Raw genomic sequence first — 18152 nt, 5'->3', positions numbered from 1 at the left:
CATCCTCCCACTTGTCTCCTATTCATTTTGGCTTCATCTGCTATCATCAGCAGTATCCCTCCTCCCATACTGTTTTCTCTATTCTTTCCTGAAAATACTAAACCCTTCATATTTTATCCCTGTAACTACATCATCTGCTGTTAGTCAAGTCTCACTAATGCCTACTTTTGGTGAGGTTACACTTACCAATGCCAAAATCTCCTCCCTCTTGTTCTTGATACTTATGGCATTTTCTGTATACTAATGCCAGAAGTATCAAGTATTGCAGCATCCCTTTAGACTTCCAACCACTTTTACTTTCTGGATTGATTACCCTATTCAATATTTTTGTTTGAGAGACTAGATTCCGCACTTATTGGTTATTCTCACACTCACTCACCTCTTTGGTGCCTTCATACACACTAATTTGCATCCATCCTAATTACTCAATTTTTCCTGAATTAGCGCTTCAGCATGTTTCGGTGAACAAGGCTCTCTCTAGACACCTAACACCAAAACCCTTGAAGTGCAGTTTGTCAGTATTATACAAATCCTTCTTTCCTTCAAACTCAGACCATAAGTCTACAAATCCTACATCATTCCTTCTGCACAATCTGCAATCAATGCCCTCCTCAATTTGTCTCTATCATAGTGTGCCAGGAGATTTACAATCTTCACCTTCTCGCTCCTCTTTTTTTTGTCCAACATTTCCTTCACATCCTCCTTCATAGAATAGGTCTTCTGTGTGTATCATAATCACCTACCTTGTATTCATATAATAATAACCTAATATTAATAACTAAAATATGAAAAAATTACTTATCTTTCAGCAGTGCTAATAACAACACAATGCATACAATATGTCTTCTGGTAATTCTTCAGAATTATTAGGGAAGTTAGCTATTTTATTAACCAGATCTCAGAGATGATAACCATGCTTATCATCTCTGAGATCATTAGTGCCATCCAAGATAATTAGCTCTTTCACTTTACCTTTCTGCATCCATATTGAATGACTAATATCAATTTTTGTACCAGGGAAACATGATTTTGTTATACTTTGTTAAGTATGCTTCTGATCATAAGTCTGTAGATAATTTTCTCCTTACCTTGTTTTTCTGGTTTGTTCTCGTGTTCTCAATTCTTACCCTGGAACCTACTTTTGCTTCTCAGCCCTGTTAGTCTCTTGCCGCTTCCGCAGCTTTTCAATTTCACAAATTGTCCTATGAAGGATAGCATGCAAGCACACTATTTCCTTATTTAGGTCCATTTTGTTTTCCTGTATTTCCACTGATGCATGTTCAACATTAATTCTGATTTTCCATTCTCACCACCAAATTGGCACTCACTCTTGAAATGCTTAATACACAGTTGCTCGCCAATTTTGCTCTCCTTCCATATATTCTTTAACTTTCATGATGAGTACATCTCACACACGATGCACTGTACAAAATCATGTAAATTCAAATCACACAACAATGACATCTTTGCTGCCATTGCTCTACTGCACATTGGCACCATATAGACTTACTTACAAACTAAATAACTCAGTCAATCACACACCTGCATAAAACAAAAACTACAATAAGTTAACCTAATATTAATAACTAAAATATGAAAAAATTACTTATCTTTCAGCAGCACTAGTAACAACTCAACACATAAATATGCTATCTCTCAGTGATTCTTCCAAATTATTAGGGAAAGTAGCTGGCTATTTTATTAATATGTTATGTATATGGTTATCAACACTGAACATTTTTTTTAGAACAAAAGCAACATAATCAGAAATACTTTTAACATATAGAATTGGAACTCTTCATGCAAGCACCAAGAATTTATGGCCTTCCCAGTGGATTCAACTGTCAGTCCTCCCAACCCAATATTTATTCTTTCTTGTAGTTCCTCTTACAGGATTCAAAGTTATGTGTTAAAATTGTGTTTTGACTTCCTTTCTACAAATACTACAATTTGCAATCTCTTCTTCTCTCTCTCTCTCTGTCTTGTAATTAATGTATCTCTGGTAAACAATGGAAATTTTGCCTGAAGATTTTCCTACAGATATTAAATCTTTTCAAGTTTTTCATATAATAAGGTTATTTTATATGAAAGGGCAAAATCCAAAAACAATTTCAAATAACTACTATGGACAGTCCATTATTTTTCTCCTTTAACCAATTATCATCTTGTTCACTTTGAAAAGCTTTTATTTCAGTCCATTCATCCTTGGCCTTCCATGTGGAGTCATTATGTTGATAACATTTTTACTATTTGATAGAATTCAGACAAGGAACTCAATGTGTGTTTCTCAAAAAATCATTTATTACCTTGAAAATGCAATCTGAAGACACATTATCCTTTCTTGATGTTCACAACCAACAAAAAACAGAGGTTCACTTTCCAGTTCTGCACAAAACCTGTGTTCACAGATTGTCTATTATTCCTCCACATATTGTCATCAAGACTATTTACCAGAAGCTGTAAGATTTTTTCCTCTGAGAATTTACTAAAACTAGAAATCTCTAAAATGACAACACCATGTCTCTGAATGTTAAATATGCAATTCCAATTCTGTAATTCACTTTAACAACATATTCACAATGATTAATAAAATCAGCTAGTTACTATCTTTTCTTAAAGCCAACATCATTTTCTGTGCTTTGTTTAAAAGTTTCTTGTCTGTGTCAGTCATTTATGCTACTTACCAGCAAGTAGTATAAACAACATGTACCATTCTTTGTCATAGTAGTTCATCAGAGAAGAGGACTAAAGAAAAACAAATTACATTAGGCTTGTTAAAACACAAGTCTGGCCTTGCACAACACAGAGTAGACACCAGTGATAAGGATCTTTTGGTCAAACATCAAACTACTATAGAGAAGTGCATTGAAATGCGAGTTTATTCAAAATAAGTTCAGAACCCTTATTACAATCCAAAGTTTAACCACAATGAATAAAAATAATTATATTAGGTTACTTTAAGAATATTCACTTTCTTGCTCTCTTATACTGATGATACTATAACACTGTACTGTTGTTCAGGACCACACAAGCTGAGGAATGTTTTCTTTTCCAATAAACTGATGCATCTAAAGACAGACTGGTAGTAGTAGTTTGCTTTACAACAAACATTTTTATTAGTCCTAACTTAATTAGATAAATAAAACATTCCATCCATCCATCCATCCATCCATATCTCTCTCTTTATAAGCCCAGTGGTTTGTCACAGCAAGTACAATAACTAAACTTTATATCAACCTAACTTTTTGATAGATATTGCTGTTGATCCTATATTCATAGTCTGTCATGTAGAGAAGGGAAATAATCTGAATTTCCTCCAGGAGAATGACCAACTAACCAGCCTTAATTTAAAAAGTCCATAAAAATATTCCTCATCTCCTAAATGGAATCTGAAACTAGGCTTTTGGGACATCATTACTGCAGCATGGATGCATTTAAATAAAACATGCCATCAGTAAACATTCCAGTGAAAATACATGACATAAGGCCTCTGGCATCGTGTAAGTTTTGCAACTTATTCTCAAGCTAATAGCACACTTAAGCTTTCTGAGAGAACATTTAAGATGGCTTACCTTATTTTAATCTAGAATGTTTTGGGTGGGTTCCTTATAACAAGAAAGGAGGAAGTCCACTTAAGTAATTTTAATACAATAATCACAATTACTTTAGTATGTAACATTCCAAAAAAAGCAAATGACCCTTATATATCAAATTATGTATACCAAAAATCTGGTGAAAGATACCCAGTTTGCTAGCTTTGAACATCAGGGTAAGTATAGTTGCTTGCCACCAAAAAAGGAGGACCTTTCACCTTTAGTGATATATTTTTGAAACAAATATAAATAACCCAAGAAAATTGACCTTTTAAAAGAGCCTGTGTAGTTCAGTGGATGTGGCGTTTGCACACCACGGCGCTTGGCCGCACAAAGGAAGACTTGGTTTCAAGTCTAGTCGGCGACTAGAGGAAATTTTTCTAAGCCTTTTTTTTGACTGGTTCCCAAGTTAGTCGATCTCTGGCACGGGCAAGCGGGTTTTTCCTCCTGGAAACTCGGGTTTTTCGTCCTGCAAACTCAAGAAAATCGATCGTAGAACCCACATTATTTCAGACAATAAATATATTGTGTTAGGGTTAGGGACCACGAGATGGTGGCACATTTGAGCCGTCTTTCTTCACTGCGTACCGCTTAATTAGTGATAGCCTTGGGCCATCTATCTCTGATTGGGTACCAGTGGAGATTGAACTGCCCACTCAGTCTCCAAAAGTTAGATAGGGCTAAATGGCCTCGCCTACTCCCGTATACGAGAATAAAAAGGCGTTAGCTGATTTTTTTTTTTTTTTTTTTAGAAAATTGACAAATTCAGTTGCATAAAACAAAAGCTTAAAGTTTTCTAAAATGTTTACCTAGGAAGCAAACCAGTAATAGGCAGGCAAGTCCATTTTCTATCCATAATGCAAAACTGATAAACACAGTTTAAAGGACTGTCATTTTTTCCTAATCCTCCTGTAACTACAATGCTAAATGTTTTCCTCCAAAATGCAGCAGAGTGGGAATGACGAGCACTAGGACTTTCTTTCTGAGGAAAGATCTATGTGAAAGAAATATTATTAATAATAATAATTTCAAACACACAATTTTATTAGTCACATTATATCAAAAAAATGCATATTACTACTGCTTTGATTATGGTTTGCAATGTTTTAAATCATTTAATTTATATCTCTTTCTTCTTTCAAGTAATTTAGCTGATCATTTTTGTCACTTTCTGTGTATGCATGGTATGTGTGTGTATCAGATATAAAAATTTGACAAATGTACTGTTTCATTACTATGATCTGTTTGTTCAGGTATTATCCAATCTGATCAGCTCTTATCGACTTCAGTTTTTTTGAATGTTACTTTTCCATCTTCTAAAGTATTTCTAAGTACATCAATCTTAGAAATTTTATCTATATTATGTTCTTCCTGTAAGTCTTTTTCCTATCATTATGGCTTCGGACACCTGTTTTACTAATCTTTCATCTCTGATTTTGTTTAACCATGCCATCTTAGATTAACTCTATGTACAGTTATAAAATGAATCGCATATTTTTAGTTATTGACTCTCCCTATAACAAATGGCATTCTAACAAACTACTAAAAATTTTGCAAATTAACACGATATATTTAATAGTCATATACACCCTCTGTCCATAAACTTTTGGACAATCACAAAAAGATACAACTCCACCTGTTGTATCTTTTTGTTGTCTAAAGTGGCAACCTTCATTAGTGTTGTGTCAACTGTTTATGACATTTGTTTCATTAGAAGCCGAGTTATAGTGCCAAGAGTGACAGTGTGTTTTGAAGAACGGTCGGTCGGTCGTCACGATATTCATGCCATACGTGACGAATTCTCGCTATCAATTGCTTCAAAACTTCAAACTCACCATTGACCATTTGGCCAGGCGGAATGAATTCTTTGTGGATAATGCCCTTGGAATTGTAGAAACAATCAGCATTGTCTTTACTTTTTACTTCTCCAAGTGAATTTTTTTTTTTTTTTTCAGATGCTCTTCTTCTGGTGGTCTCCACTCAGCACTCTGGCACTTTGTTTCAGGCTTGTACTCAAAACATCATGTTTCGTCACCAGTAACGATCGTTTCAAGGAAGTTTGAATCCTTATGGTGGTTTTAATGAGGTCCTTGCAGTGTTCAATTCGATACATTTTTTGGTCATCGGTCAACTTGTGGGGAACAAATCGCGAATTCAATTTATGAAGGCCCAAACTCTCTGTCAAAATGTTGTGCAGTTGATTTTGGAATCCCCAATTCATCTTCAATCAATCTCACAGACAATTTCAGGTTTTCTTTGATGAAATTACACACTTTTTGGATGTTAACTTCGCTCAGTCCAGTTTTTGAACTGAGCAAAGTTTGAGGATGGTTTTTTGTCGTCCTCAAGCATCTCACGACCACTTCGAAATCGCTTAAACCACTCGTAAACTTCAGTACGTTACCATATACTTTTTGAAGCATTTGATGTGTTTCAGTAAAACTTTTACCAAGTTTAACACAAAAGCCAATCGCAGCTCTCTGTTTGAAACTCATTTTCCGACCATTCATCAAAACACATTGTCACTCTTGGCACTATAACTTGGCTTCTAATGAAACAAATGTCATAAACAGTTAAACAACACTAATGAAGGTTGCCGCTTTCGACAACAAAAAGATACAACAGGTGGCGTCACTAGTTTCTTCTATATTCGAAAAGTCTGGTTTCTTTTTGGACAGAGGGTGTATTTCAATCTGAAAATTACAGGTCATCCTTATTGGCATCGAGCAGCTTGAATACAAAGTAGAACATCAACCATGGATTATTTAAAACAGTAGGAGCTGCACGAAGTCATACAGAGAACAATGCAAATTAATAACAGAGGAAACATAGTATTATTATTATTTTTAAAAAATATATAAATTACCTATATTTCCATGAATTAATTTAACAATGGAAATAGAAAAAGAAAACAAACTGGCTTTCCTAGACATTTTACTCTCCCACTCCTCATCAGGTTAACTAATTATTTCTGTTTATCGAAAACATACCTTCACTGGTTGCTATATTCAACAGCAATCTGCTCACCATCCTTCTCAGTTGACTAGGCTCTGAGAAGGCATTACTGTATTATTGTACAAGTTATTGTATGAGTACTGTACACCATCAGAAATGGTGTCTCAGGAGGGTGGATGTCTCGGGATGGTGCAAGCCAGAGGGTTATGAGAAGCAATTGAGATGAATACTGGAACCCATCTCTAGAACCCTTAAAAAATATAATCTAGTGGCTACATTCTTCCCATTCAACAAACTATCATCATGGTTCTCATCTTCTAAAGATAAACAATTCCCTCTAGCTATTCCTGGTATCTATCAAGTTTGTGACTTCACCTTTCTTACTTCACACAAACTGGACATTCAAGAATACAAGAACACCAATCTTATATTGTTAATAAGAAACCAGGGATACAGGTGTATCCCTGATATGACTATTTGAATAATGATACAAATAAGATTGTCATGTCTATGGACAGCTGTAGTATTAACTGATGTAGCACCTTTCACTTCACTACAAATGTTTTTATCAACTGTAACAATAGTAGTGCAAAGTAAGTTTAGCCTGACCTATCTCTAAGTTTTATACACCACCTTTACATTTAATAATTTTAATCTTAGCTGATTGTGGCTGATTTTTATTTGCCATTATTAATAACAATAAAATAAAATAATAGGGATAATTATAATTTATAATTCATAGTGAATCACTAAAACATAGAGATAGAGACAGCGAGCAGCGATGTCATAAACAGAATACGAAACCATATTGGTTAATTCATGATGGAATCATGCTGCTAAAACCATCATTCGAACAAACACATATTGTATGCATGAACAGGTCATAATTGAAATGTGTCATATGAGTAGATCACCATAAAGTGAAGCACCATAAGGCCAGACATTACTGTATTATTGCACGAGTTATTGTATGAGTACTGTATACCATTGGAAATTGTGTCTCAGGAGGGTGGATGTCTCAGGATGGAGGGAGTTGTGAAGACAAATTATCTGCTACTGTTTCACCCTGATGATGATTTTAGAATCTTCCAACAAAATATTTAATTCTAATTTTTTACTTTTCTTTTAATTTTTAAAATAAAATAAGTTGATATGTAGGCAAGCTAATCTAAGGTGGTATGGTCACTTATATAGAATGGGAGAAGAAAAGTTAGCAAAAACAGGTGTGTTATGAGGATGGCAGAAAAAAAAAAAAAGAAACCATGGGAAGACCACGATTTAGATAGATTTAGTTCATAGAGATTGATTGAATAAAAAAATATCAACACTCCAAGTAGTCCACATTTTTTTGTATATTCAATCTCTATATGATGGTCTCATTCCAAACTCTTTGAAGCTGATCTACAATACACAATGCAGTTGATTAATAGCATTATGAATCTGGTGGACAGGATCATCAACATCTTTCTCACACATTCCCACTAAAGTGAATCTTCTTCTTCTTCTTTTCAGCCATTTTCTGTTCACTGCTGGATGAAGGCCTCCTCCAGTTCCTTCCACCTTTCTCTGTTCTTGACAATGGTTGACTAATTTTTCCCAACAAAATTTGACAATTCATCACTCCACCTTCTTTTAGGATGTCCTCAGCCTCATTTCCCTTCTTTTGGAATCCAGTTCGTTAGTATGACGGTCCATCGCTCATCTTCTCTTCTGGATAGATGTCCAGCCCATTTCCATTTTAATCACTTGTGATGAAGAATGATGTCAGTGATATGAGTCTGGCTTCTTATCCAGGTGTTTTGCTTCTTATCTTTTAATGTGATGCCTAGCATCAGCCTCTCCGTTTTTCTTTTGAGTTGTTGCTAGTTTATTTGTCAATGCTTTTGTTAGAGACCAAGTTTCACAATCATATGTGATGACTGGAAGTATACACTGGTTAAATGTTTTCCTTTTTAAACAGAGTGGGACAATAATAACAAACAGCTAACCCCTCTTCTAGACTCAAATCAACCTGCAGAACAAGCAGGATTCCTTAAAGGACACAATTGCTTCTCTATTTAGCCTTTATTGATTATGAAAAAGCATTTGATTCCATCAAAACTAATGCAATAATCAAATGCTTTTTCATAATCAATAATTATATTATACCACACTGCAACAGCAACAATCCAACCTCACACAAGTAGCAATAAAATATCAATTGAAAAAGATGTCTGACAAGGAGACTATCGCCCAAAACCTTTACAGCAGTTCTTCAAGAAATATTTAATAATATAGCCCTTGGTCTTCCTCTTTTTCTTCTTTCAAGGAGTGACTAATTCATAATACTCAATGGCATTGTTCTCTCATTCTCTGGACATGTCCATGCCATTTCAAAGCATGTGCCTCTATCTTCACCATAACAGACTGTCAGCTTCCATCTCTGTTCAAATATATGCATTTCGCAGACAATCATACAGGTGGTGCCAATACTTCATCCGAAATAATCCATTTCCACAGCTTCTACTTATTTCCTCTGGCTGTTAATGAGGATCCAACACTCACATTCATAGGTCATTATACTCACTATAATCACATGATACAGTTTCTTAGTTTTCTTTGAGAACTTATGACTCCATAAAACACCATTCATGGTTCTAATAGCCGATCATGCTTGTACTATTTGAAACATTATGTCCATTTCATACTGACCAGACTTATCCATCATGGAACCAAGATATTTGAAGGCATCCACTGATTTTATAGTTATCGCCTCTAACTCAAGATCTGTTGCACTATCACCTCCAACTACTAGATACTTGGTTTTTAACAGACTGACTTTCAGACCCCCAACATTTATAAGTATTTAAAAGTTTTTTTATCTGGTATTTCACATCCTACTTGTCTTCTGTGTGAGAATCACTTCTGATCACCAGCTAAAAGAAGAGAATGTAGGACTTATTCTCCTATGAGTACACCTATTCTACAGCTTGTTCCAATCCTCCAAGGCCACATCCAATTAAATCTTATATTGGTGACATAAAAATTCCTTCTTGAACCCGTTACCTAGTAGTAAATTCCTCTGAAATTTGTTACCCATCTTCATAGCAGACCTAGATCCCTGGTACATTTGCTGTGCCATTTCTACAGGTCCTTCATCTATTCTGGTCTCTTCAATTGTCTTCCTTGGACAGTATCATAAGCTTTCTCCAGATCTACCAAAATAAATGGAGTTCTTTATTCTTAGCAACTATTTTATGGGATATTTTTTATAAAGAAAATATATGATCCATGCAAGATCCTCCTGCTTTGAAACCAGATTGTTCCTCTACTATTTTGGAGATGTTTTAAATTCAATTCCATCTCCCATGATTTGACCAAATATCATGCTAACTGAACACATGACACTTATTCCTCTATAATTTTTGGAGTCTTGCTTATTTCCCTTCTTACGAATGGATGATATATATGACAAGTTCCATTCATAAGGGATATCCTCACCTCCAATCACTTTATTTGTTGAATATCACTGTCTGGACTTGTAGAAATAAAGAGGTTCTGGTTCCATTGCATGAGACCTTGTATTGATTACTGTGCAGAGATTTGGTCCCTGGTTTTCATGGTAATGAGGATGTTGGAAAGAGAAAAAGGTTCACTAAGGTCATAACTGACCTTTAGGATGTGGGACATGAGGACAGATTAAGGGAATGCAGTTTGCAAAGCCCTATGAATAGGAGGAAGAGAGGGCATATGATTGCAGAAGAAATTTTTCATAGAATGGGAGAAAGGGTAGAACCAGGGGACATATGTGGAAGTTATATAAAGAGGATGTGAGCAGAGGCATAAGGAGTAGGTTCTTTGCATGGAAGGTGGTTGGTCAGTGGAATGCTTTGGTGAATTATGGTGAATGCAGATACACTGAATGGGTCTAAAGCATGGTTTGATGTGCTCTGTGTGTAATGGTGTTTGCCTCTTGTGATGAGTCCTTGACCACATGGAGTTCTGGCATTAATAATAATAATCTCTTAAAATCTTGAAGGGAAATGATATTAAGTCCTTCTTGAGATGTGTGTAAGGGGCTCATATCTGTTGCACAAATTCCCAGGCCTCAGAAGAGTGACTATATCCCTCTAGGTTTTCAATTTCACTGCACTTTCTTTCCCACACTTCTTAAGCCTTAATCACATCTTTTTCAATTGTCTCTTAATATTATTGTACTCCTCTCTGTCCTGAAGAGTTTTATTGCTTAACCATCTCTTATATGCTCTCGTCTTTTCTTCTGTCTTCTCCTTCAATTGTTGACATATCCATTCTATATTTCCTCACCTCTTATCTTCTCTTCCAAGAGCCTCTTCAGCAGTCTCATATACACATTTCTTTAAATAGTCATAAAACTCAGAAGCAGATCGCTCTCAGGTAAAATCCAATGTAGGATTTCTTATCGAGAAGGGGTTAGAACAAGGGGGGGGGTATTGGTCTAGGAAGGTATCCAGATTATACCGACAGTTGATCTAGGAAGATATTCAGATTTTTATAGTTTGACAATAAATCAAATGGTTTGGAATGATAAGTGAATGAAAGATTAAACTAATAAATTTAGTTTAATCCTTTACCCAAGTGTAGGCAAACAAAGTTTGCGCCTGAAGTAGTTCAGGACTGAGGCAACTTGTAGCAAAGGTGGACCAAGCTCTCATCACTCCTTGTCTCGGTATCTCCCATAATGCAAAGCACATCTCCTTGCGGACATGTATAATGCTATGCATTAAGGGAAGGGCCACTACCCAGAGTTGAGTGACAAAGATTGTGGCAGGACTATGGAATGCTCCCTATGAGAATAGATTGATGGTCTGTGGCTTCAAAAACTAGCTGATAGGCAAAACAGAGGAGACACGATAGAAGCACATAAGTTATTAAAAGGGTTTTACAAGACTGACACCAAAGACTTTTTTCAGCACACAGCAGGAAGGGAGAGAACAAGGATCACCACTGGAAAATGTGTAAGAGTATGGTTAGCTATGGTATTAGGAATAAATTTTTTGCATGGAGAGTGGCGAATGGGTTGTCAGAAGTGATTGTGAGTATTTCATCAGTGAATGAGTTTAAGGAGAGGTATGCTAGGCATTGTGTGAATAATGGATCTCATGTAATGAGTCTTCTGACTCCATGGAGATGCCTGTATAAAATAATAACAATAATATATTCTATAAAATAACATGAAAACTGTTATTTATCAATCTTCGTTTTGGTGAATCCAAAGAGAACAGTTACCTGATTCCATTTCCATATTGCAACATCCAAAATATAACAATCATTGAGAATATCACATTCCGAAGTCTTCCCACCAAATAAAACAACTTGCTCAGCATCTAGATCATTAAACATCTTGATCAGATATCAAAAAATGTACTCTCTATAATGATATATTTAAGGTTAAAATTTATATATAAATAGAAAGAGGTCAATCAAATTAATAACAGTTTAAATATGTAAATATATATATATATATATGGCTAAATAATAAATAAAACCATTTGATGTTCAGAGATACTTTTCACATTTTATTTTTCCTTTACTCACCATAATTCAGAATAAGCCAACTGCCTTTAAACATAGTGCTTTCCCCATTAATCAGTTTTCAAACTCAAGCTCAGACTGGTGAAGTTCCATGATATCTTTTTCTTTCGAATGATTCCCTAAGGAATTAATGATTGCCTAAGTCTTTTAATTGTTCTTACCTAATAATTTAACTTAAATCCCAACCTTTAAATTTATTGCTTATTGCAAGCAACAGAAATCATAAATAGAACAACAGCATCTTATGCAATATTCAGCTACCCTCCAAGAACTCAATCCCTGTTAAGTTTGTTCTGTAAACTGACATGCTAATTTAGAGCAATCTTCCTTTTTGATGAAATCTAATTAAGTACAGTTTGGCTCCAACTGAACAAAATATTAATCTGATGCAAAGTGACAAAAAACAAAAAAAAGTAACATTCCTTGACCAATTCCAGGATGAAATTTATTATATGATTATGTCTTGTGTTGCTCAAAGTGCAAATTTCAGAGCATAGCAATGAAAGCTTCTTTTGCCACTTTTTCAGGTTGCATTGTTCAACCAATTTTAATCAAATCCAGAATGTAATCATTTTGCTATACTCCCTTGAGAATTTCAGTCTAATAAGATGAAAATGAAGTAGGAGTTGCTTCATCTAGAAACACAACTACAGATATGTAATCAGTTCACATCAAATTTAGAATATACAAGGGGGATCTGAAAAGTTCTGATAAACAGCTAGAACAAAATGATATTAAAAAATAATATAACCACAAGAAAGAACATACTAGTAGCAGAGTTATGAAGATAACTTATGTTCATATATCTTCATATGTTCTTTCTTGTGATTATATCAGTTGCTTCAATATCATTTTTGTTCTAGGTGTTTATCAGAACTTTCTAGACCCCCCCCCCCAGTTAAACAAATATCGCACTAGTCAGGTGTTAGCCTGGATGTGCTGTACTACAATCACCTAATATATCATATTCAGTTGTTTAATCTTGGATTTGGTCAATTTATAAGCTTTTCACATCATTAACAAATAATGCAATGGCTAATTTTTACCCTGTATAACTACTACTGCTGCTGAAGCAAATATATTAACTACTTATATATTAGATTGTGAAGAAAAAAGTCATACAATTTTATACAGGATATGAGACCCTTTATTATTATTATTTTTATTAATGATACTATTTTTTGCTACATTTTTGTTTCTGAATGTTCTGAATGTCTTGAATCACTTTTATGGTAAAAATCAATCTTTTCTGCCACTGTAAACAAACATTGAAAACATTCAGTCTCATAAACACTCTCAATAAAATAAAATCCTTAGATATACACATACAACTACATTAGTGGGTTTCTGAATTCTAATTGGCTCTGAAACATTGCCAGATGGACATCCTCTAATGTCATATCCCAAGGTGGCAACTCAGAAAACTAACAAAAAATAATGGAAGGTCAGAATCAATATAAAAAATATTTTGGAATAATAAATACTTCTTTATCAACTTTCCAAGTTTCAATATTCACTATTACAGCTCATATTCTACCACTGGATAAGAAATAAGCTAATTACCATTGTCTGTTCTGCATCTCAGTCTTACAACTTAGCACTCTCTCTAAAGATAAAATGATGCATATGTGTCCTGTTCTCTCACTGGTCATATTCTTCCATTTTAACTGTTTTGTTGATTATACCACAATATACTGAGTAATTTTTCATGTCTCTCTCTCTCTCACCTCAATATAAAATCTTCCAACTTAAAATGTTTTAAATTAGATTTTCAACAGATGTGATAATTAAGGTAAACATACAAAAAACTATTTATGACATCAAACATGAAACAGAATTGGCATTTGGTAAATAAAACTGCCAATTAAACTGAAATTCCTCTTCTGATTTTTTTACTCGTCAATTAAAAATTCTCATTTCTCACGGACAAGCAGATGAACACCTTTTTCAAGCCCTATTGATAAATATAATTTTTCAGATCCTACTGATAAGATAATTTTAAATTCAGAATATAAAATCACATTCTTGTTTCATCAACATTTTACCCTAGCCTATGCAAACAAAACTTTGTACATGCAATATCATCATTCATGAAATTATTTATAAATAAAGGGCAGTTTATGGCAAGTTTTTCAGATGTTCTGACCTTTACTAAGATCTCATCAGTAGACATAATTAGAACTTTGGAGGTGCGCCATATCTGGTATCCACTAAAAGCACCTTGATCATAGTTGAAATCAGCCTGATAAGCAACTTTCAACATAATGTATGCATTATACCCTATAATAATAATAATAATAATAATAATAATAATAATAATTGGCTGGCCTGGTCGGCCGAGTGGTTAGCGTACCCACTCTCAAGCCAAACGGCTGCGGGTTCGAATCCCACCATGGGCATGGATGTTTGTGATTGTCTGTGAAAATACTAGTGTTGGTGGTAGATGATGAAGGTAGTTGCGAGTGGTGGAGATGGAGAGTTGTAGAGTAGACGCCCTCTCTTGATGAGTCTTTGGAGTCCCTGAAGGTGTTACATAATAATAATATTTGTATGGGGTTCTCCCCTTTCTTCCCTGTCCCTTTTTTTTTTTGGGTGGGGAGAACGAGCCCTCCAAATGAGGAATTAAGTATACATATTTTTTGTGACTGTAGATCTGTGTATGTGTGTTCATGGGGCCGGTTTGCCTGTTCTGGGGGGCGACAAACCGAAGTTTCCAGATGAAAAAACCCTGCACCTCAGTATGAGACCGGCTAACTCACCTTTAGTCATAAGAGACCAGATAAAGGTTTCTCACATCGTACAAGGGAATTGAATCTAGGTCTTTCTAAACAAAAGGCGTTGTCTATACCAGGACTGTCCAAAACAGAGAGAAAAAATAAAATAACAATTTGAATCAAATACATATTAGACATTTTAATTCTATCACTAATCGATGATCTTGACGTTCATAATTTTATTTGGTGTTTTTACATCACTATATATCCACATGTTTTTCAGATATTAGATGTGTCAAAGAAATGTTCTTACACTGTTTTGTTCCAACGTGCATGCTCCAGGCACTCATGGGGAATGTGAGCACGTGATTAGTGTGCAATTAGTGTTGTTCATTTGTTCAGCTATTGAGGCTGTGTCGCTGCTGCTCACCAAATTACTAGATACAATTGTGATTTATTTCCGTGTTATCTTTAGTAATCTACTTAATAAATTTTATTATAACTTATTGTCAAACAACTATGCCTAACAAGAAAATTGTTCATTAAAACATTCAAGGGTATTTGTGCCCCAAGTGGATATTGTAATGCATGTCTACTAATGTCAGAAGTAATAAGAACAAAGCTGAGAAGCTTTTAGCACTGGCTAGATTGAATTTGTCAAAATTAGTGAAACTTGGTTAATAGAGGAAGATATCTGTCACAAGGGTAGATGTAAAGGATACTCTATTTTCAGTGATGAAAGAGAAAACAGGAAAAACAGGACTGAAGAATGGTTTAGCTAATGAAAAACTGCAAACTAGAAGAAGTTTGACAGGAAGGTAAAGTTGAGGGAGGTAGTTGTTCAATTTGGTAAAAGGCCAAAAGAACAAAATTTGGTTGCTACTACAGGCTGGGAGGATTGCATAACATGCATTGCCAAATTAGCTCAATGAGTTTTGTAAGCAATGATTATAGGAACTTCAACTATAAATATAGATTAGGAGAAGGAAAGAACAGAGAGAGAGAGAGAGAGAGAGAGAGAAGGAAATGAAATTTATGCACCTACTGAGAGATGATTATCTGATGAAAGACACCCTGGATTTCAGAGTACTGGATTTCTGGTAATAGCATCAGAAACTTTTGTCCATAATTAAGGAAGCTACTCTGCCTCCGACTGCATGATCACTCTGCAGAATTTTCAGTTAAATAGGGGTACATTGTGGAAAGACAAAGCAGATGATTATGAAAAACACAGAAGGTAGTTTGATACAGTGCCATGGCTTAAGAAACTGCAAGTGAAGAATATTAGTAATGCATAGAAAATGGTCAAGGAAGGAGAAACAGTATCAGACTGAATACCTAGAGACAGCAGGATGAATCAGGCAAGAGTTAAATAGATGATCAGTATCATGAAGCAGGTGCTGAAAAAAGAAGAAAGGAAAATCAGAGAAAATTGGCCAAGCAGGCCCAAAGAGCATTCCAAGAGTTCTTTTACAATGCAACAAGGGGAGAGGGGGGGGGGGGAAAGACAATACATGGACAACTTTAATGAAAGCTGATATGGAGGTGACAGAAGCAGAAGAAATAATTGAATTTATGAGAAATCACTTTTCAGGTGTGCACAATCCAGATGGAGATAATGGAGTGACTGACATAACAGGGATCGAGATATAAACTGAGGTAGATAAAATTAAGGTATTTAGGACATAAAAAATCTCACTGTGAATATTGCCAGTGGTAGATAATATCAGCCCATGTGTTACAGGAAAGTGTAAGAGAAATGGAAGTATCCTTAACCAGACTGTTTAACTCTTAGCACTCTACTAGAGTGCCATGGGAATGCAAAAAAGGACAAAACAGGGTAAAATATCAGTAAATGAATACTTTGATGTTTGACAAAGGGCAGTGCTATATTAGTTTCTATTATATAAAGTACATGAAGGCAAGCTAAATCACTAACCACACTTTACAACCTCCGACTGTGTGGTAAAATGGTAATACTTTGACTTCAATAAAAGATATTTTTAAGATAAAATATCTTTTATCTTAAAAATTAAAACATACTGCAAGTAAAAACAAAAACTGTTTCACTACATTCAGAAGGATCTTAAAAATGTACCTCTAAAATAGTTACAAAATAACCCACTTTTACAACTGTAGAATCCATCACAATATTCCATAATTTGTCTGAAATGTCCGCTTAACTACATATGTCTGGATTCTTTAATATGATGTCAAACTAGATGGATGGTACCATCTTACTAACTTTCTGCTTGTGTAGTATAAAAGTGGTGAATGAGAACTGTTCAAATCAGAGACATTACAAATAATACAATAACAATTTGGAAATAAATTTTCATCAAGACTAGTAATACAGTCTTAATGGAAGACTATTACAGTATCCTTTATACCTTTCAACAATACACTCAAATAAATTATGAGAAAAATGAAAAACATTCAATTCAGTACAAATGTAAGAGAAGATAAAGGAAATTAATTAAATATTGCTTATATAAAATCTCTTAACTCAAGATATAAAACATGCAATGTAAACTTCAAATTTACCTCCTCAACTCCTCAAATGAAAAGTAATGTTTAAATTATGTTATTCTTTCCGTACATTACACTATAGTTTCAAGCATATTGATAAGATAAACAGATTATTCTTATTACATACTTAATCTTAATAAAGCGGTATACAACACACCTGATGAAGTACCATTAAATGTAGTGACTGTCAAAGTGTGACGCCATCTTGGTGGGGGTACAGAGCCTGTTACTTCAATGTGTGTGCAGGTATAATTTGAGAACTTCAAGAGAGATGAAGCAGGGTTTACAGTCTCTATTTCTTTAATAGAAATACCATCTGAATCTGAAGAACATGTTCCCTGAGGCATTTCATTATTTACAGTAGAGTCAGCTGAACTATGACTGAAGCTAGATGAAAAGTTCTGAGGAGTTAACATTTCCTTGCTGTTATGTCCAAAATTAAGACTGACATTGCTTGGATAAAGTATTAATGTTCCATCACATGCTTTATCAGGTGATGTTCTTCCACCAGTAACAATAATACAGCTATTGCTCAAACATACCATTGAGTGGTGAATTCGATTACCTAGGAGAAAGGGAAAAGGATAATATGAAAACAAATAAAAATAATAATTTTTTTTACCATGCAAAGAAAGTTTAAATGAATGAAAAGGATTATGATTATGGATTATAATCAATCTTTTAACAAAATTTATACAGTTTTGTTCAAACTGACTATATAAACCCAATTAATGGCATGATAAGCCAGATAACACTATTTGCATAGTCTATTATGCCTGTCAATTGAATGTGAATCTCTTGGTCAATT

The 18152-nt window shown here is 34.6% G+C and overlaps 1 protein-coding gene across 1 annotated transcript in view; it reads right to left on the bottom strand.

Moving 5' to 3' along the window:
• The window catches only part of LOC150102350 (tRNA wybutosine-synthesizing protein 4-like), a 182441-nt gene that overhangs the window by 27541 nt on the left and 136748 nt on the right, over positions 1-18152 (bottom strand). The window contains exons 15-17 of the mRNA XM_090399562.1: positions 17502-17909; positions 11796-11893; positions 4403-4587 (exon numbers count right to left, since the gene is read on the bottom strand). Coding sequence (XP_090255688.1) covers positions 4403-4587; positions 11796-11893; positions 17502-17909 — 691 coding nt within the window. The remainder of the gene's footprint in view (positions 1-4402; positions 4588-11795; positions 11894-17501; positions 17910-18152) is intronic.

Source organism: Typopeltis vanoorti, chromosome 10 (assembly GCF_054136105.1).
Source record: "Typopeltis vanoorti isolate ZY-2024b chromosome 10, IOZ_Tvanoo_1.0, whole genome shotgun sequence".
Taxonomy (NCBI): domain Eukaryota; kingdom Metazoa; phylum Arthropoda; class Arachnida; order Uropygi; family Thelyphonidae; genus Typopeltis; species Typopeltis vanoorti.
The sequence above is the reverse complement of the archived record's forward strand: the minus strand, read 5'-3'. Positions and strand labels throughout refer to the sequence as shown.